The sequence below is a fragment of the Bombus huntii genome, chromosome 15 (genome assembly GCF_024542735.1).
Source record: "Bombus huntii isolate Logan2020A chromosome 15, iyBomHunt1.1, whole genome shotgun sequence".
NCBI lineage: Eukaryota > Metazoa > Arthropoda > Insecta > Hymenoptera > Apidae > Bombus > Bombus huntii.
In genome coordinates, this window is record NC_066252.1 from 10459110 (window position 1) to 10481990 (window position 22881).

Below are 22881 nucleotides of genomic sequence, written 5' to 3' on the forward strand. Positions count from 1 at the left end.
CGCTAAATGTCTCCCTACGAGTTTAACTCTTCGTAATTAAACTGGGTCGTTACTCATCCAAGCGAAATTTTGATTTTTATCGATAGAAATTTTAAATATTTGACTTGATAAATGACTTTATTATACAGCGAAGACATCGATAAGTATCCTAGACATTTTTTACGTTTTTGAAAGTCCAAAATACTAAGGATATTTATCTTGGATGGAAATGACCCAGCGTAACCACGGAGTGTGGAAAAATATAATATACGTCTGCCTTTGGAGGGTTAATCCTTGTCGTTTAATTAAATTTCGCACGTCTTTTGAACGTTTGTTGAAATTTCGTTTGAATCAAAACTCTCTCCGTACGCTTTATCGAACTTTGTGGAATAAGTTATACGAGTCGCTATCCTTTAGAAATGTATTCTTCTTTAAGGAAACTGAAATACGATCAATTTTGAGAAATTTATTCTTTACATTTTGATTTCAATTTTCGAGGTAAATTAGACACCGCTTCTGCTACAGTCAACTTTCCGAGATAAAGTGTGAAACGAACGTTATATGTACCGAATGTTCCAAAATAGGTGGCAGAAGGTTATTGTGTAAGCAAAACTAAATTAAAAATAAAGAATAAATCTTTTTTATTTAACATTTCGTCTTCGAGATAATCGAGTTTGAAAATAGGTCGGATATGTGTATGTTCAGTTCACTCTAAATCGAAAGAAGATGGTATCATTGCTCTGAAGGTTGGGGTCTGCGTGTAAAAATAAGTCGAAAATGTAAAATAATATTCTTCCTTTAAAGTCTCGTTTTCTAAAAAATCGTCGATAGACACGTGCCCTGTCGAGAGTCAACTAAACGCACGTATATCTCGCTTCAATTTTCAAATACGATTTTCTCAACAACGAAGATTCTAACGAAAAAACTTTATTCTTGCTTTCCCGATTCATTTTTACACGTAGAATAACTTCTCTATAGTCACTTTAGAGCGTGAACTTTACGATTTTTGACTCGAATTTCAAGCTCTCGATGTATTACACATTTAGATCGTATAGCGATCGGCCTTTCTCCACATGCTTTCTATGCAATATGTTACAATTCGATGAATTCGATTCATTAGGTGCGATACAATAACAGAAACGTAACGAAACACTTTTGATAGAAGAGAAAAGAGAATAAAATTCGTTTTCGATTCGTCGTTCGCGATGGAAGAAAGATAAGCGAATCAAGGCACTCCCGGCAGAATTGCACCCTCCGCCGACTCCTGTCCACGGAAAACAGGAAGACGAGGCGTATCCAAGGAATATATTTTCATCGCGAATCGTTCTACTCGACTGACGCTCGATCCGCTACACGAGGAAGACTTTACACAGGAATGTAAAGGAAATTGCACTGTTCCCTTGGAAAATGGTCTGTTTGGGAAATAGTCCGCAAGAACATTTGATCCCATAAAAACTCGATGGATCATTCGTTGAAAGATATCCATCGAGGAAACGTAAGTTTTCTTCTCTCCCTTTTATAATCGAAGAAAATTACAAATTGTCCAAGGATCGAAGGAAACTACATAGAAGATAAAAGTAAAACACTTGTGATTCGACGATCAGGAACACGTTCTAAGGCCCTTTATCTGGCCACCAGTCTTCGCGAAATCGCCCTTCCGACCACTATGACCGCGATTATAATGTCTTCTTGATAATAAGTCAAATCGTCGGTTTGTAGTTTAACGTTCAACGTGATTTCGAAACGTTGCGCCTACGAGTTTTGTAGTTGAAGAAGGGCTTGGAGACGTTGAAGCTCTTTCAGTAGTTCGCGATTCGTGTCTTCTAAGGCTGTTAGTCGGTCCCGGTAGGAGGAGTTCTCGTTCGTGAGCATCGTCACGCGTCTTTCTAGACCGTCCATGTACTCCTTTTTCTTCCGTCGCGACTCCTGGGCTGATATCTGAAACACGAAATAGCCGATCATGCGTCGAGTTTTGTTCTTCGTTGAGCGTTGGTTGCGCTATCGACTGACTCGCTGTTCCGCGAAAATTCCTACCAAGGAATTCCTGCCAAGATTCAAGGAAACAGTTTGCATTATGAGAAAATTATATTCTGATGTCTGTAACGAATAGCTACGTCAAATTTCTGGAAACCAATGCATTTTTCCTTTGTTCCATTCTGTGTCCAATGGGAAGATATTTTCGTATAAATTTTGTTGAAATTAAAGAAAGAATTTCGTGGACAATGTGTTGTTCGTTGTACTGTATAGATAAAAAGGGAATTAAAAAGAATAGTTTCATATAAGAAACAATTACGATTTAGATATAAAATATTAAATACGTAGACAACGTTAAATTAATAGAAAACGAACATTATTAAAAATAACGTATTATATAAGTGGGGCACGTTAAAAATTGATATAGATAGGAAATATCGAAAACCAAGTAAATAGATGATATTAAAAATTAAATTAATTCATTCACACGGCACAAGAATATCAGAATATTAAGCATGAGAAATTGAAATAGAGTAAACAGTTTAAAATTTCGAAAAAGGTGGATTTGTTTGATTAAGTTTGGTTATTTCAGTGTATATTTGAAGAGTTAAGTGTTTTCTTCAGCCGTTGATTTATAAACGAAAAAAGCTGTATCGCAAAAAAATGACTAGCGACAAAGTGTTTGCTTTTACGTAATTATCGTCGTCAGATTTAACACAGACACAAGATCTTGGGCAAGTTTGTTCTCAAATGTTAATTAATTACGACACACGATTTATCATCCATCGAAATCGAAAATAAAATTAAAATGCAAGCAGAGAACAGAACCTGTCTAGAATCAAAGATTAAGAAACAAATTTTATACTAAGCAGTAATAGATAATTTCATTGAAAAAGCAGCACGAACGCGGTATAATTATTTCCAGATCGCGGATGTTTGCAGGTTTGTGGGATATACAAGTAAAAAGAACATGCGTAATATTCGAAAATACACAGAAGATTAAAAATAAAATTTACTCGTTGTAATATTTAAAAGGTAAAATACTTTGTGTCGTTAAAAATATCAACTTGCATAAACATTCGCGGCCTAATTATTTTCTAACAAATATTCGACATTCACCTTGTTCTTAATTTTCCTACGGACTTTCTTCAGGGACTTCTCTTCTTGTTTCGTCAGAGGCAGTTTCGTAGGCACTGGATATCCCTCCGCGATCAATGTCCGCTTTTCCTCTTCAGTCAACGTTAACACACCCGTCGACCCTTTCTGCAAGATGAATTTAACGCAACGTCACAACCTACGTCCATCTTTCTCTGTGTTTATGGCGTGAATTTTATTGGAATTTATTGGTCTTTTTTGCATTACAAAATATAATTTTTTAAATTGCAAGTCCGATCAAACTCAATATATTTCTTTATTCGACCGAACTTATTTGTGTTACGACCCAATATCAATTTACGTAGTGGTTAATTATATATCTTGTCAATCATATATCAGGTCTCTTTCACAAAATTTTAAAAATCATATTTCGCATAAAACATCAGATATTTGCTTAATTTTTAACAAAATTTTCTGTCAAATTTCTGTCAATTTTCTGTACCTTCCTTTTATAAAACTCTTATGAAAGCATCTGTAGAATGTAAATCACGCAATTAAGCGTAAAATACGTCACATAAAATATAATAATAATAATTTATTGGTACTTTAGGCCCATATCTTATTATATTACAAGGTGGTTATTGCATTCTCATTTCTAGTTTCCTACACAATATTATACTCTTATATCGAGTTCTTAGTTACTCCATTATATCGCTATATTATCATTTATTTCGCATAAAATATTTCGCTCATTGACAGAATGAATAACGAGGCGCCAAAAAACGAAATGTAAAGAAAAATATGATATATTATAGGCACTATTATTTACGCCATCTCCTTCCAGTAAATAAACTAGCGCTATGCATACTTTTTCTGAGAATTGAAAATTTATCGAGTATTTATACAGCGACATTGAAAAATCTGCAATGAAAATAGAAGAAATCGTTACTACCGTTCGTGACATAGACTCGCTTATAACATAAAAACATTTCGTAATTACATTATAAATTTACTTCAAGATTGTCGACTATCTTATAACTCGAAGTCGCTTATTTTACATATGCGTCTGAAAAAAAGTGGCGTTAATTAAAAAAGATTCCAGTTTGGCTCACCGGTTGACAGGAAATCAAGGGTGTGTGTATCGGCTGTCTGGTGGTGTGCGTGCCGTTTGTGATGTAAAGTCTGGGCGTGAGCAGGCCTCTGAGATTCTGTGCGTGCGCGGAGCTCTGGGAATCTCGGCGTTCCGGCGAACAGGAAGCGGAAGCGGTGCCCTCGCTGTCGGAGCTGGCGCTGCTCGGCGGCGTTGGCGGTAGGCCCTGCCTGGACGCGCGTAGATCCGCCTGTTTCTCATCGTTCGCCTCCCCGTTGTACTCTTCTACCTCCATACCCTGTGACACACAAAGTTTGTTTTCTATTAGCATCTTTATAATTCTTAGATGCATCAGGAAAAGATATTCGTAATTTAAGATCAGCGAGTAAGAGTATCCGAGCGTCGACGAAATTTTGTTTTTTGGAATAGTCGAATATTCGCTCTTCTGTTTCTTTTTAAATTGAAATTCTATCAATTAAAATCGTAATTACATAGGAAAACGAAGAATATGGCGTATCAAGAAAAAGCGAGAAATTATCGTGAAAATCTACTAAATGTTACGTTTCTTTTTGCATTTTATTTGCATTTAGATGCACTAGAGTGTAAAAAGGGAAATTCTCGAACTTTAAACACTCCATTGAGATGTAAAGAGATAAGAATATTTACAAAAACTTGCTTCGAATAAAAACGATAGAAGTTCGTTCAAACAGAATTAAGCGAAAAGTATTCATGTGAAAGTCATTCTGCTGTAACAATTACACGTGTTAAATTACGGAATACCTAACACGTGTCGTTACATCTATACTAACATCGTTCCACTCTAATAATTAGCTACGTTTCGGTATTTGACGTTATCTGTTGGAACAAGTGTTCGCATACGTTTACGAATAACTACAAGACACGAACATTCGCGCTTGAAAGTTCCTTCATCGTTTGAATAATCGTCGTATTATATATTGTTAAGACGAACGTGTATCTCAATTTTTAATAATCGTACGCTTCGATCTTTGCGTTTACAAAACTTTATCCGCCTCTCATTTAGCAACATGTAAAAGGGGATACGTAGAATCGACGAATTCCTTGAACATTTGACACATTCCCTTGCGCACTTTCACGAAAAGAATTCTATCTGTAAGAATTCTAGATAGAGAAAATATGGAAGTACCTGATAATATTCCTCGTCATCCTCCTCGCTATCACTGGTCTGCGACATGTGGTTCTTCGAAAAATGGAGACTCTGAGGAAACACCATGGTTATCGTGTTTTTGTCGTCGGTTATAGACGTTTGACAAGACTCGGAAGGACTGCTAGGCGCGCTGATCGGTTCACCTTTGATCTCTGTACACTCCACGTCTTCAGGTACTACATTGTTTCTTCTCTTTAGGATAATCGTTGAGGTAGACGACGTGGACGACGACGAAGGCAACTCGTCGCGTCCCGACGCGGTATTCATTGAGATCGCCGGGAAACACTCCTCCTCCATATCTGCAAAAACAAAAATATCATCCGTTCTTCGCTTTACTTCGCATTTTATTCACATAAGACGATCGTTTCCGACAACTTTGAACCTAAATTATCTCCATCTTCGTGTGTTCGCACGCTATTCCATACGTATTCTTCTGTACACAAATACCCAAGTATATAGGTACTATGTATCAGTTCTAAATATTTTTCTATCCGCCATTGCATTATAAGAAACTGAACAGGCAACGCCAAGGTCCGAAATTACGTGTGCAAATGTGTACAATGAAATCACAACGAGCAAACGGATTGCGACAACCGCTATCAGATCCAGTCGTTACACGTTACTGATACACCATTGAACAATATGATAATACGAACTGTGTCGTCTCGAGGAGTTAATGGATCAACGACGTACACAGGCTGCATAAACGAAACTGACGAGACACGTTGATGACGGCAGGATATTGCCAATAGTACGGGGTTCCCTGAAATTAGCAGCATTATCAGACTCCTGTTACACCTGTAACGTTATATCCTCCTCTATCGGAGATTCTGCTATAGCTTTCAAGTATATTTCAAGTGTATCGTGCATTAGCGTTACCCCGTCATTCGCGATGCACCGTAATGATGTCGAGGAAGAGGTTCTTAAAAGTCGAATGTGGGAAGGTGAGGAGGTTTCTCGCGACTGATAGATGTGCCGGTGAATGGAGGTGCAAGTATTAGTAGGATCGTAAATTGTAACGTTAGGTCTTTGCGTTGTTGAGAATCCTGGTACTGAGAATGGATAGCGTATAGTAGTTACGCTACAACCTTAATATTTGTTGGATCTGCTAATGACGACATTAGATCTTTTTATAGCACGCACTTCTTGATCGCGCGTGTTTCTGCGAATTTGCATTTTTATGAACACAACCAGAGAGATCGAACCTTAGCAGAAATGTGTCTTATCTATGGAATATCATAGGGATTACTATGCTGCGAGTCTGTATGCGTTTATGAGAAATTTGTAGATGTAAAACCGCATTGGATACGTCCAACGACTACGTTGGTAAAGAAAGGTACACGGTTGGAAATAGCAACGAAGCTGTAAATAGTATTAAGATTTTGTTAAAAATTAAAGTTGACAGTAGTGGAGACAATAATAGAATTTGCAGTTGTTTAGCTTTTCTTTTGATAATGTGACAGATGAGACAATTTTTTCTAACTGACAAGTGTGTTCGTGAAGATTCTTGGGGATATTAGTGGAATTAATATCAGTACTGTTATCATTATTGGTATTAGTATTATTAGCACCAGCGCTTTATCGAGTTAAGAATTGTAATATCAAAATTTTGCTGTTGGTGATATTAGGAGTCTTTGTGGCTTACAATTAGATTCTCGTAATTTTTTAACGATAACAACGATATTAAAATTTGTTGCAATTGACGCTGGTAGAAGTAAGATTTCTTGGATTTAATACAGTTACTAAAGTTTTCCCGATTTTGCTAAGATTACGAATTGTATTACATAAATACTCTCTGCCGATATGGTTAGAGGTCTTAAGATTTACCGATAATGATATCAGGATCTACTGTAGGATACACTCTTATATGCTATTACGATTATCTAAGATTATTTGCAGTCACGAGCATATTATTGGATTCACTGATAAAACATTAAGAAGACACGATTAAGAACCATCTATGACAATATGCTAAGAAACTAACTATCGGTGAATAAGATAAAATCACAAAGTATGTAGTATATAGATGAAAGAATTCATTAGTAAATTTACTCGATAAATCTCGACTAATATAAAAATATATGTTTTACCGAACAAAGCAAAAATCTAGCCTTCGTATCTCTCCTCACTCACGAAAAGTGAAACAATCACATCGAACGATATCTTGCAAGAAACCATTCGACTCTTATCTAATATATTTTTCGGTATCATCAACGAGATATTCGCATTTCGAAAATATTTACGAAGAATCGATTTTTCTACATCACCTTACGCAATTATCCCAAATAATGAATTTGTTCAATGAAATCTTTTCATGAAAAAATAAACGATCAACTACTTGGAAATCCAATTAATCGTTTTATGAAATCGATTTATTATCCCTTGTCTAGCGGAAGCTCGTTTTTATCAGCAGTGTTGGATATCCTATTTTCTGCATCTATGTGGCAATAAAAAATAAGATTGATAAAATAATAAGATGTAAATATTCGAAGATTAACTATCTTAAACATTGGATAAAGATATCGTAGTTACTAGATGAGGAAATGAATTCTTTCCAACTGGATTCGCATAACTTATAACTGCTATTGGTGCTATTAAAGATTTTGTAACGTTAACAGGGCTTCCTGTTGACCTATAAAAAATTTCCCAAAAGAGATTACAACTACAGTTCAAGTTTTCGTGTGCTCTTACCATCGATTCTGCTTCGAATGTCCAACGATTTATGATGATCCAGATTAGTAGAATCGATGGAGGAACTAGTGGTGGAAAGAGAAGCGCCAACCCTATCGGCGGACGATCCGGAATTAGGTGTATGGGGGTTGGCACCGGGTGTCGCGGGGCTTGGAGGAGGACTCGACGCCAACAAACTATAATTGTGCTCGGACTTGATCGGTCGTGGACCTCCGAGGGCGGCATCCGTCATCAAACGATCCCTTAACACAACTCCCAGCGAGGATTTATCTCGCACGTTTAACGCGTTGCCCCATTCTTCCTCTTTGGCTCCCATGAGAACATCCTGGCCGAGGCCCTGCAAGCAAAACATCGCTATGTCACAAGTTCGAATTTACGCAAATTCGTATCTCTATGAATATAATTGAAAAAACGAAGGCTAAGCAGAAATTCGTGTTGCCTGTTAAATAACCATAACGCAACTACGTTTTCAACACGTTATCATAGTTTTGCTTGTTACGTGTACTGTGCACATTTTTGTACCTAATAGACCGAGCAATTAGCTAACAATACGACTGACTTGGGTAACATTGTCAGAAAGAAGTGCGCAGGTATTGCATAATGTCTTCGCAAGATAAAACGTATAGAACTGGCGCGCTAGTCAACGAATCGAGTTAATTTCCGAAATATTTTTCAATGCGACTGTAATCTTTGAAATTTGGAAAACCGGTTCGAATTTACGAGGATCGATGAAAAGACTGTTTCCGTTTAGATTTTAAAGAAAATTATTAGGCGCAATTCATGGCTCGGGCTCCTCGAGCGACTGTAACGATCAATACTGGAAACGGATGGTTTGCTTTTAAGAGGATAATTAATAAAAAATCCTCTTCGATTACATCTCGATATACGCATACTTCGATTCGTTGCGGCGCGAAGGGAAAATACATAAAATTCGCGTAAAATTAACGCGTTAACGCGTCGTCGACCGACTACCTTACGCAAAAGCTAACAACTGAACTTTGTGCATAAATATACGAGTTCACTGGTGACCTGTCGACAATGCGTTAAGGTATAACCCGGTTAACAGGTTAGAGTCTCGATCCGTCTTGGAAGTCTCCGATCGCTGGAAAGGTTGCTCGTCTCTCTTGTACGCTCGCTGGTTGCCAGGCACATACGCGGCCAAGCCAAACCAACGGAGGACTCGCGGTGCGAATCAATGGACGGGGGGAGCAACGTTCGAGGCTGTCAATGGCTGCCAGTTGTCTCATTGCCGAAGGTGTCAAGGACCCCGCATCTAAAATTGTACGTGCTCGTATCCCGAAGCGGTCACGCTTGCCTCGACCAAAGAGAAGGGCGCTAGTCGGGCCGGTCAAGTTGAAGGCCGAAGCTGCCAGCCACGGGTACAGTCTCTCTTCTTCGCCCTTCTTCCCACCAGGCCAACGATCTTACAAGTGGCCCTTCCCTTGAGGCCCTTCGCGCTCCAGCAATGCGGAACTCGACAACAGTCAAGGTCAACGCGCAAGGTTCCGCACTTTTTTCCCTCTTTTACCGGAGAACCATCGAAAAAGCTAAGCCGAGCAGTGCTACGCCGTAATTTAAAAATATTTGGTTATTCGCACGGCAAAGTGTTTACTTTGACTTCGTCTTTTGACATTTTTGAGCGTGTCGAAGCGCTCGATTCGAGCTTGTCTCAGGCACTAGGTCGTCTAAAAAAATATCGTTTTATCGGTGAATATCGAAATAATAATAGGCGCGATGTTTTATGTTTTATGTCGCGTTAGGATCTACGATACATCGTGGTCTATTAGCTTTCTCCGTCTCTCCGCAAGTCGCACGTAACATAAGTAAAGGATTCGGTTCAATTTTTGACATCTTGCCAACAAACCGCAGAAGTTTTGCAAAACGCCACTGTACGACTTTCCGAGACATGGAGAAATTAATAGACCAGATGTCGTACATCACGTAAAACGTAAAATATCGCTCATCCATTGCTTGTTAACAAAGCGAAAAAACAATCTTGGAGAGAACCCAATAATTTCGTCGACATTCTATGCTCTTCGTTTTATGAAATTAATCGATTGGGCAAATAAGCGGCACGGCGCAAGGAACTGTTTCCACCGACAGCTAAGCTAAGCCGATCGAAACACGACTATCGAAACAAATATTTTGAAACTTTGTGCATAGCGTTGCATAGCTTAGCTCCGCCTTCCGGTCACTGCCCGGCTTCCCTTTCTTTCATTTTGTTTCGTTTGCAGATTCTGTTACGCATAATGGTTTATGACCGAGTCGAGGTGATGATGAGTTTTAGGTTTTATGGGAGAGGACTTTAGACGCAAGATTGTTGGGTTTATGGGATCGATCGTTAGACTTTTAGACCCAAATGTTGAGTTTTTGTGGTCGATTGTTTTTATTTGTTCTAAGGAGGTTTGAAGATTTTTGCCGACTCTTTATCTTCCAATCATGTTTGTATGTTTTGGGTTACCTTTTATTTTTGTTGAACTATCCTATATCTTATTTAAGTTTCGGCGATTGTTATCGTACGTTGCGGAGAAGGGTCGGATTTCTTTGTCAAATTTCCTGAAATTTCTACTCTCACGATACCGTCTATTTTCTCCGATCACGATAAAAGTTTCTAACGATAGCTGTTACCTTTCCTCATGAATATTAAGACGAAGCAATAGGAAAGTCGAAGCAAAGATTCTTACAGGTACTTTCTACGATACTTTTCTTCGACAGAAAACAAAAAAGAAAATAACTTCAACCTTCTAACTCCAGCTACTTTTACGAAGACATTGAATGCTAATAACTGTTGCAGAATGTGTTATACACTTGAAAAATCGGACGCTGAACCCGAAAACAATCGTTGAAAAGGAAGGACAGTTTCGCGTGAGATTCGATAACTCGGCTGTCTATACCACGGGTGAACTTCTATTATATCTTGCTGATAGGTTGCGAAAGTCTCGACACGTTTTGAGGTGGATACCGTTACACGTGATTGCGTTACATGGTTGCAAGGGGAAAGATATTCTCAGCCTCCGCTCGAAAGTTGATACAATGTGCTCTTACTAAAAGTGAACGTCCATACAGGATATTTCAGAGACAAATTATCCGGCAGTGACGAAACAGTTCCTAAATCGAATTACTCGGAGAAAAGAATTAGCTGTATAATAACCTGCAAAAGTCTTCGGCCAGATAGATCGTATTCCTACACATTCTTCGTCGCGTTCAGTGGACAATCTTTCAACGCTAGAATCGGCAAATTTGTCAGGATGATAGATTTTCGATTTTTAGCCTTTGCAATTGTGAAAAAGACGTATGTAATAAAATAAATTGCTTCGAATATAAACGAATAGACGAAAGTCATGCAAAAGTTACAAGTTTGTTAAAGTAAAGGATCTGAAACGCATTTTAATAGGTTTGATAGTCCTGGTATTAAAAAGAAGACGATTAATCCAACGAACGTTCAAACAATCGTGGCACGGACGCAATTCTATTCAAAGTTCTTCCGTATCGTAATTCATTTGAGTCGCGTCGCGGCTTTTGCTCTTTCTCCTCGCTCGTTATGGGTCGTTTCTCTAACGGACGGCAGAACAAAGCCGGTGATTTTCCAGAAACGAGACAATTATTCTGCCCTAGACAATTAGCAACCAACAATCTGGGACCGTGGCTCTAGCTTCGCGACACTTTTTCAACGTGCTCTTCCAACCACAAAGAATTCACTATATGTTCTTCACCTATGCTTCCACTTTACTTCGTTCGAAACATGGGACATCGAAGACCATAAACGAAACAGTGGGAATAAAACAAAGACGCGAACTACAAAATTTTCTTCGTCTTTTGAAGTAGCTCGTTATGGCAACGTCTTTCCGACATGCTCTTTTAAACGATATCGATCGGAAAGAAGACCCTGCTATTTTTTCTCGACCAAGAAATAGCGAAGGAAGAAAAAACAGGGAGAGAAACGAACGAAACTTTGTCTTTCAAACTATCTTCTCCCAGCTTCACGACACTTTTCCAACGTTCTTTTCTAATCGTTCCATCCGCGAAAAAATTCTATTTCATTGGATTTTACTCGATTAAGAGAGGAAAGAAAATGAAAAAGAGAAAATAAACCAAGAGACAGAGAGGAAATGAAATACGAGCGAAGAGAAATACGAAGTAGAAAATTTTCTTGGTTTTTCAAACTAGCTGTTTCCAGTTTCTAAAGGAGAAATGTTGAAGCAACCGGTCGCGTTGCCAACTGAGAACTGACACGTTCAACGACTGGATACGCGAGATCTGTTGCGCTTCAGCAATGCGGAACTCGAGCCCAAGGTCGCGACACCACTCTTCCTTTTTCATCTCCAACGATCGTCTCTTTTCAACCTGGTCTCTCTCCTCTGGTACGCGCTCCTTCTACCCCCGTCTGCTTTTCCGTTATGCTTCAGTCGCAGCATCGCCGTTTATCCAGCTCCTTACACGGTTTCACTTCCGCCGGAAGTCGCTAACGGGTCATTTTATCGCGGAACTCGGAGATAAGGGTGCTTCCGCAGATTTTTCTTCGATTTTGAACGTCGTTCGTCTCGATTCTGTCGAGTCTCTTCGGAGGAAATCGGGTTCCGGTTTGAAGTGCATCGACAGATAACATTAATTTCGTGCTAAAACACGTTTTGAGTCTGTTGAAGCGTTTTGAGTTTATAGGCTGTTACGTTGAAACGAATCGCGAACTGCAGGACGATGTAAGGGTGAAATTTGAGGAACGTACAGTGGCTTTATGAATTTTTATATCGAATTTAGTTTGTAATTATTATTTGAAATACAAATTTTCTCGAATATTTATAATATTCGATATTTATAACGCTGCAAAGTACAAAAAATAAGTTTTTGGACCATAAATTATGGAAAGGAATTTAATCGAAATAGACTGACTTGTCACGTTTCAACAATTTTCGTTAACTCAGCGTACTATTGTTCATAAACGCGTGCCTTTGATATCGTTCGCTGTTTAACATACGAAATAAATTAATCCATCGCTATTAATAAAATTATAAACTATAGTTAGTTGCAAGTACGTAGCAACTATCTTTCAAATTGAACAGAAGCTTGATTTTACTACTGACATCGACATCTTGTTATATCGCAGACCGTTCGAACTAATCCATTATCAAGCAGAAGTGCCAATTAAACATCACCTGTTCTTTTTCGAAGTCTGTTCGGTAATCCCCAATTACAGTTACCCGTTAACCAGTTGGCCAACACTTAAGAACCAATTTTAATTGTAACTTTCCATCGAAAGGCATCCTTCGCTTCCATTGAAAATCAAACTATAATACATGCGATCGTTCTAAATCAGTCTTAAATATGGTTTTAAATTTCTATTTCTATCAAAAAAATTATTCGCATTTATTAGTAAACTTTTTTCATTTCTATCAAACAACTATCAATTTTTATCGGCTCCCTATCACTTGCATAACAAAGCAATGACGTAACGAGGTAATTTTTATAACTTTTTATCTTCGATTTCTCGGATAATTTATCTTCAGCGTCACTTTGTAACCATAAACAACGTCGAGTTAGCCTCGAGAAAGTAATTGTTACGTCTATCACAGTAGTTTCGACGTCGATATTAATTCGCCATGGAGCCGTACGGGAAGTGCAAGAGCCGACGGTGTCGTAGCTCAGCAATTTTCTCCGACAGTTATTTCGCTGGTTCAGCCCGTTCGTGTCAGTGCCTTCGCGAAACCGTAGAAATCTATGGTTGCTAACTGCTAATTTCCGCTTCGACGTTGCGACAAATCATTTTTCTTCGGTCGCGGTAAAGCGATTCCTTCGCCAGCCCCTCGAACGGACGAGCGACAGTCACGTTTTCGTCCAGCCAACTGTCGTTCCGATGCTCGAAGAAGCACAGTAATAGTAAAATCGTGAGATTTTATTTGAAAAATAGAGAAACTGCAAGTTTGACGGAAATTAATTACGACAATCGCGAATAACGCGACATTGGCCCTCGATCAGATGTCAATAAGTATAATAATATGTCTGGTCACTGTTGATACTCTATTTTATTCAATTCGTCTATGGTTTCTATAGAATACATGAAATACATCAAACGAACCTCTTTTCGATCGTGACGCTGTTATTCGATTCTTAAACGAACGATTGCCAAATTTGACAAAAATACGTGAACGCAGTTATCGATTATAGAAATATGAAAAGATAGTAAATTTATAGCTTTCGAAAGTAGCCTAACGTGTATCAATATGTTATAAAAAGTCAAATTACCAACAGGTTTCTAAATTTGCTTACTGGATGCGAACAAATGTAGTTTATACATAATTAATTAGGAAAAATTCAACATACGTATATTATGCGTATATCCACTATACGCTATCAACATGTAATACGATAATATACTATACAAATCTGTACGAATGTAATATTTTTGCAAAATATCTAAAGCGAAATATCCATCTTTAATATTTAGGAAGAGTCTCTATTTCACTCCCTCGGTTATGTCTAAAAATATAAAATCGCATAAACAATGGTTGACTGCTAATGAACAATCGACGTTGTCTATCATTTTCGCAGCGATAAGAGCCAAGGATACATCAGCCATTGGAAAATTGACACGAGCTCGTCACATTTCGCGAATTCCTACGTACGTTTTTCGCAGCTAACCATCATCGTTTTCCTTCTAATGGAAGTATCGATCCACCAAGGTGTCATATGTTATACTATAGGTGACCATGGAGGGCCTAGTTCACGTAAAAAGTCGATATACGTTCGGGTCACGTTCATGGTTGCTCGAAAACCACTGCTATCTACGTTTTACGTCCGAGTTCCAAGCAATCGATACTTCCATTGCAACTTGTACATTAATTATTGTACAGATACAAATCCAGTACGACACTGGGAAATAAAGAAGAATTGTCGGAATTGTGGCGTCGCAATGAATTACGATCTTTCCAATTTCTATTAATTTATCCGATCGACGAATTTTTTAATGCGGATAATTTTAAAGATAATTTTCTAATTCTTATGGTTTTTCGCGATGTGTACGCGGTACGAATTTTGAGAAGAATTTTTAAGTCGTGTAATAATATCGCTTGACAAATTTCAAATCGTTCGTACTTAAAAGTAAATGTACACCATCGGATTAGAACAATTGAACTTGAAATATTTTTATTCGCGATTGAAAAAACAGGAGATGTACGAAGTGTATCCGTAATATCGTAATTAGTTCGTGTTATATATGTTTATATTACTGCCTCGATTTTTTATAATATTTTTTCTAACAACATATACGGCAAGATGTATTAATCGGATTAAATGTTTGTTTCCAAATTACGAAATTTAATCCTCGACTAGCGATATCCTAGAATCACAGGTGACACACGCGATAGTTCGGGCTTCGGTTTAAATTAGGTTACTTAACTTTAATCTGTATCCTGTACTTTACGCCGTATCACCAATGATAATCTTTATCGTGTAAAATGCAGAATATAATTAACAGAAGCTAATACAAGCAGCTGTGTGACACCTATGACCCCACGACACTGCTCAAGGTCGAGGATTTAAAAAAATCAGATTAAGCGTACTATATTATTAGAATATTTTTTATTCCCTTTTGTTCGTCTGGTATGCTATATCTAACTATTTCACGACGGAGCAGATTTTTAATCGAACGAACCATACGGATGAAACAGTATTTAAATCGAGCTATTCGCAGCTTTCAGTGTCCAAATTTCAAATAGAGAAACGAGAGATCACGTCGTTGAGAGGCTTGTTTTCTTCGTTTTCAATTAGAAAATTATCGAGATACGATTACTGAAAAATAGTTAGAGATATGATTACAGAATTATCGAAATACATTTATTGAAAGGTCATTTGTAAGATACGGTTACAGCACGAAACCATAACCGTGGATATTTACCATAAAATTGTCGGTAAAAAATGAAATTGTTATCTTCGTTAAGCACGTTTTGTACGTGATCGAACCTCCGAATTGAATTCCCTCTTACGAGGGCGATATTATTAAATTATTAAATCTGAAAATTAATAATTATCTATTTGCTTCGTATGCTTAAACAGATTGTTTAATTGAATATACACCGATTGTTTAATAGTCAGGCAAGAAATAAATACGCGAAGTGCCTTTGTAATAAAACAGCCGTATGAAGAATTACGTTGCGAGTAGAGAAGTTATCAATTGATTTGTATAATCATCGGGGAAATACAGAAAAACGAAAGAAATATTACACGATATCATTCTACGAAACGTTTATCATACGTTTAATTATGTATGTAACACTGCATGCACAATCGTAATATTGAATATTTCAGAGATCGATGCAATAAATATTAATATGTTTAAGTATTGTGATCGTTTAAATTCACATTTTTAAATTTAAATATTTATGAACCAATTAATCCAGAAGATCAAATATGCGATATAATTCGTTTTTTATATCTGCTGGCAAGAAGAAATATCATAATATAAACATGATTTTGTTCTGTATTAGTACTCTATTTTTATCTGGTCCTGTGAAATGAAAACCGGTTTAAAGTTCAAAACGGGCATAAAATAAAAAGCCAAAAAGTGCTGGAAAACATTTAAAAGTTGGGACTGTAAAAAAGAAGTACAACGAAAACCGGTATTTCCCGTTCAGAAACAGGAAAACAATCGCGAATTTGCAAGGAACGAGGCGACAAGGCGTGCAGTTATGCCAAGTATCCGACAGAATTGACCTTTCTGTTCGCCAACTCGCTGGCAAACTCTAGATGTATGGAAACGATCGTAAAAATCGTGGTCACCGAGCGAACATAATTTACAAACTTTTGGGGAAGACGACGCAGTTGCTAACAATGATTCTCATCGAAATCAATTAAATAAATTCTGGTTACTACTAAAATAAATTTCATGGAAAAATTGTAACTAAACTTTATTATTAAAATACTCATTGTCGAAAATTTAAAAATTCAGATCAACGAATTTAAAATTAAATAAATTTGGACCACTACCGAATTAAATTTTCAAAAAAAAAAAAAAGATTCTAAAAATGTATCGCGAAGAAGCTCGTCGTAAAAATTGAAGTCAAGGAATTTGGAATTAAACGAATATTAAATTTCATAGAAATCAAACACACGAGTACAAATTGAATTCAATCGTCGCCTTGATATCAAAGGACTGTGTTACAGACAGCCTAAATTACCTCGCAGAAACTCAGCTCTACTATGAAATCTAACTAAAGGACAACGAGCCGAATATTTAATTTCAATTACCCAGATGTGGCTATGAAATAAATTATTAATTAAATGCTAAATTCGTTCCTAAAAGATTCTACAGAACTAAAAATTAAACATTTCTTTCGTCTGACCTACATTTTGGCTTATCTGGTTTTAAGAATCCGGTTTGACAAACGAATATAAAGTTGCCGGCTGTAAATCTACCGACGTGATTATATATTCACGTGCAATAAAACGTTTCGATTAAGCCGTTACGATCTTGATTGTTAGTCCTCGATAATGTTCGCGTTCGTTCGTCACACAGAAACGACTGGTTCCCTTCTGAAGAACACCTTGCATGCGCGACCAAATATTCAGAGTTACGCAAAAGATCTTAAACCGACATTAAAGACTCGTTCGTGACGAACAGGTTTCCTTTAGGATTTAGAGATTGTATATTTACTTAGTCTTCGAAGACACGGAATTCCAAGTTCTTGGATGCTTTGGATTTGGAACTTTTATTGCATTACATTTAGAACGTTGAGAACTTAACGGATGTTGGAGTTTCAACGGAGAGAAATTAAAAAGGGGAGTTAAAGTTGGTAAACTACTGAAAGTTAAGTTCTCGGAGAAGACCGGATATTCTCAATTTGTGCGAGGAAAATTAATTTTTCAAAGTTACGAATTGAAAATTAACGAGTAATAACTTGTTCAAATCTACAAATTTAATTCCAGTGATATCTCTCAAATTTTCAACAAACTCATCGAACATTCCCAAACATCGGTGTACAACGAAATTCGCAAATCCCAATTTCCGCCCAATAATTCAGCCCAACCTCGCGCCTTCCTAATTCCATCAACACGCCCGTCTTCGACGTCTTAAATCCTAATCGCCTAAAACCTCTGGAATTCCAAAGGGTCGAGGAACTCTAGAGCAGAAAGAGAGCCAACGATTTACCAAGTAAGTAAATCTGCTGCTCCTAAGTAAACCTCTTGTAAAAGTTTCCACTCGTCCCGCAAACGTAAGTAGTATCTTTGGTTGGTCGAGAATCTACGGCGACCTATAGGATTCTAGTTGGCAGAAGTCACTTTTACCAGCGTGTACCAGCCTCGATGAAGTCACGAAAAAAGGTGAACGTCCTCGAGTCCCATCGAAACCGTCCCGTCACTTAGCTCACTTCCCCTTCTCTCCCTTTCTACGTTCGTGCAACTATCACGAGCAAACTACGACGAAGACGAAGACGACTGGATCGTTGAAGATGATGAAGACAACGATGACGACAGATCTTCTTTCCCGTGGTATGCACGACCATGTGGCTCGTTTCAAAACCCGATGCCCTCCAGTGGACAGGTACTCGACTGTGTATACCTGTTCGGATAGACAAGTAGACGATACCAGGAAAGTCGAGAAACTCTAGAAACCTTGAAATACAACCGAGCAAAGAAGGAATATGGGTATCTGGATACTGCGTGCCGGTTTGGATACCGGAAGCACGCTTCACTCTATGGATTTGGAAACGCTCGGTTTACGGTAGCTGATGATAATTTCGAGTGATCAAGAGTGGTTCGAATTTCGCGCGTTATGTTCCTCGGGTCTTTTTTCGTCGAATTTTATTTCTCTATTGTCGATAAATTTTGTGTAACTCGAGGAACGTACGAAAGTTCGCAAGTTCAAAGATCACGGCGAGATTAAAGGAGCATCGATCACTGATATCTTAACGAGCTTGTGATCGTAGAATTTTTTTTATGGAAGGATTAATTGAAAGGAAAACTGTTTGACGTTAAGCAGGGGAAAAATGCTTCTGAAAATAAATTTCAAGGATAGTTCGATCACATTTTACGTGAATCACTGTATACTTCCTGATTGATTCATTGGATTGATCATATCGAATCACTTTCAGATTACTTACAATTTAAAACACGTAAATATACTATAATACGTTCATTAAAAAACAGAAGTAGTAGAAAAGCCGACGATTGCTGGATAAAACGCGGTAAAATCAATTATCCTGCGTGAACTAAGCGACAAAAATAGTTTGTTCGAAAACAAAAATTATTATTATGATACTGTCTCTGATACACCAACAAGTATAATATTTATGAGATTAATTGGATAAAGATGAAGCTTGGATTAGCTAACGTTATATGATAATATAATTTAATATTATTAAATATTCATTAAATTATTACTGTTACGGCAACGAATATAATATATAATACGGTGCTTGTGAAATCTCAAAATGTTTTATATAACACGCACGATATAGACATAAAGATAATTTCTATGGCGAGTGTTCAAACACTTTCGTGAGCCAACGTAATATATAAATTTCGAAACGGATTGCCCAAAGAGCACACGAATCGACCATCCAATTCCTGACGTAGAAAAGATCCACAGGTTCAGTTCGTGACGAAGGAACTGGTCACGCATTCTAATATCCTCGTAACATCCTCGAGAGGTTCTCGAATGACGTAATCTCTCCCCCTGTGGGCCTCTATGAGCTTCCATAGGGCCGCGAGCCGCAGGTAGCGCCCGAAAATGCCAATGAAAGCGGCTCACATCGATGAGGTACTCGCACGATGGAATTCGGAGTCGAGTTCTCACGTAACTTGGGGAATAACGTACGCCTCGATTTCCTCTCGCGAGACTGACTCGAACACGCGGTCGATCGAGGGCATAGGATTCAACAGGTAGCCGACGCCTCTAGCCACGGGGATTACGCGATTTACACGCGGCTCAACACCCAAGGAAAACGCGCGCCGTATTCCACGAAGACGCCCCTAAGAAGATCAACTTCTCGGCGGTTTGATTTTACATTCGAACGAAAGTCGCTCATGGGCGAATGGACGAAAAAAGTAAAAATGACAACCTAGAGTCTGTCGCTGTTAGATTTGCGTTATTATCATTGTCGATATTATGTTCTTTTCTTTCTTACGATTATGTGGATGATAACCTCAAGAGTGTGGCACGGCAAGCGTCGCGTTCGACAGGAAAATTATTTTCCAATTCGTACGTATGCGTCGGTTAAACATGTCTTGATCTTATTCTAGTTACCACGGCTTGTTCTCGCGAAGTCTTTATTTTAATATTCTTGGTATTTGCCTTTTATTTTTGTATTTTCTCAAAGATGCTGTGATTTTGATAGTACGGGAATTATTAGTAAGATACAGTAAACTTTACCAGAGAAAATCTTTCGAAGGATTCTCGAAGGATGAAGGAAGAGAGGATTTTCTTCGCTACGCAAAATTCGTGGGGTCCCTCTTTTAAGAGTTGTATCATTTTGGAGACTTGTTTGAAATAGACGAGTGGATGATTGAACAGAGAAGAAGAGAAAAGAGTCTAACGGATGTCTAAAGATCTACGTAAATTTGGGGCGATTTTCAGTATTTGCATTATTCGCTTCTATCGTTCTGTTCGAGAAGTGAGAATATTTTGTTCGGTTAACGCAAAGAAGGAAAAGTTTTCACCGCTGTGAATGTTTTGTTTGCATCTGGTTTTCCGTATTTTCAGTATCTTGATAGTGTTTCGGTATTTTTATTATTTTGAGTGTAAATAAAATGAAATTGGAAAGGAGAAAACGAAACCTGGGTGAAAGGAAAAAGGGCGTTCTTTTTATCTTAACTTTATAGGGACCCTATTTTTAGAATTTTATTGCGCAAATGTATCCGACACAATAAAAAAATGTCGCACGTTGCAGGAAATGAAGAAAAGTACGACACGGTTTTATAAATATGCGCCTCTTTCAATGCATTGTTACGATCTACGACTTCCGTCTTCGTGGGCGTTGTTGTCCAGACATCTGTGCCTATGTATACACGACTTTTTAATTACACCAGCTGATGACAGCAGCGATATTCATGTAATAATTATTCGATCAACTACGCTGATAACAAGAAATTTTATCCATTCTCAGAACCAATGGAAAGACCTACAATATTATTCCCTCTTTCTATTTAAACGAACACGTTAAACGGTACTAACTGGACATTTCAAGAAATCACCGATGCTGTTCGACTCGTCTGACGAGGTTAATTAAATTTGCATACGTACGAGTATCGTTTGTTTATCGCGATGCTAAAATTAGATGCGAGAGAACGCGGTATGATTCACGAATAAAATAAATACTGGCAATATTATCATATTGCAAAAATCTAGGAAAAAATACCGTACGAATTTTTTCCAAATTAATTACGCGTGATCGAAGAAACTGAAAATGAAAAAGTGAGTTGCAAATGTGTGTTTACATTTAATTTAACATCTTAATAAAGACGTCCTATAAATAAAAGTTCGATGAACAACGTTCATTGCACGTAAAGTTTAATAAACAATATATTGAATGATATCATTTTGAAAATTTGTAAGGAAACGAGGAATTTCCAATATATATGTATATATATAGATTGGTCGTGATTCACAGACGAGAAGTGAAAAGGAACGTGCGCAATGTGGAATCGCAGGAATGTATTGTGCACGCTATTTTCTGCATAAGGAATATCGCTTTCAACGATAAAACGCCTCGAAGCGTTTCTAAATCGTCCTAGAAAAATTGTTTGGCATTTTCATGCGCGCATCGACACACTTTAGCAAACGATATATCATTTCGATAACAGTCACGCAATTATAGATATCGAGTGATAAAAACCGCCTATATGGAAGCAAAAATACAAAAGGAAAATTAACAACATCCGAAAGACATTGAATCTAATTGCAAAATGTTACTAGAATTTTAAATTTGTATCGCGAAATTAACCGAGCGAATTTATTTTGCATTTTCTCTTGAATCAGCTAGATATAATTAGTCAATCTAGCACCAGAATTTTACCCACTACGACTCCAAATTTATACTAAAACCTTAACGAAGAGAATCTAGCCTGACTTATTTGGAATTTCCTATAACGTGAACAATTTTTCGAAATTTTCACTAGCAAATAATACAGAGAGGCTCGAAAACAGGGCAAAGAATGCCAAACAGTTCAAAAACGTTATCAATGACGAAAATAAATGACATTCTACTAGCATTCGGTCGGTGTGTAGAGTTGATAATGCTAAAATAAAACGGATCGTAACTTCGGAACGAATCCAGCGAAATTATTTATGTTTGAGCGTGCGACGGGCGATAAGTTACACGCTGTAAAAATTATCTGAAAACGCATTCGTGCCTTTCGTTGCTTAGATAGCTCAGGACGGATTTAAGAAACTATCGCGACCAACGGTTCACGATTTATCGCGAGACCTCTATTCGAAACCTCTAATATCGAAAATTGCGAATAATTTTACAGCGAGAGGCATCTCGCCAGTTTCGCCATGAAATTTCAATGCTTCGTTAACTTACTTTTATTCGTTTATATTCAACTATTGTAGTTAAATGCCACTTATATTCATTTTTATTACTATATTAGCCTTTCACCCATTTCTGCTTATTTCTACTATCGATCATTATAAACATAACTTTTCTACCATATTTGTAACACAGACATAGATGTATGTAGCGTGTGTTTGAACATTCTATTCGTAGAGTAACGCAAGTTTCGCAAATCACTCTCTTAAACAGCGCCATAATGCGTTAATATTTCGTTATTCGCTAAACCAGGAAATCCACGTTTAACTATGCGTTTCGCGTTGGGATCTGGCAAATCTTCGTTAAACTGCGCTCTTATTAATTACCATTATCACGCTCGCTGCTAA

At 37.6% G+C, this 22881-nt stretch overlaps 1 protein-coding gene across 3 annotated transcripts in view; it reads right to left on the reverse strand.

The window, feature by feature from the left end:
• Positions 1-603: 603 nt before the first annotated feature.
• The window catches only part of LOC126874122 (cyclic AMP-responsive element-binding protein 3-like protein 2), a 42017-nt gene continuing 19739 nt past the window's right edge, over positions 604-22881 (reverse strand). For 2 of the 3 annotated variants that reach the window (XM_050635801.1, XM_050635802.1), the window contains exons 3-7: positions 8016-8352; positions 5304-5623; positions 4161-4436; positions 3073-3216; positions 604-1917 (exon numbers count right to left, since the gene is read on the reverse strand). In XM_050635801.1, coding sequence (XP_050491758.1) covers positions 1732-1917; positions 3073-3216; positions 4161-4436; positions 5304-5623; positions 8016-8352 — 1263 coding nt within the window. In that variant the 3' untranslated portion in view covers positions 604-1731. Of the gene's footprint in view, positions 1918-3072; positions 3217-4160; positions 4437-5303; positions 5624-8015; positions 8353-11166; positions 12241-22881 lie in introns of those variants that run through there. The other variant, XM_050635803.1, reaches the window with a different exon arrangement.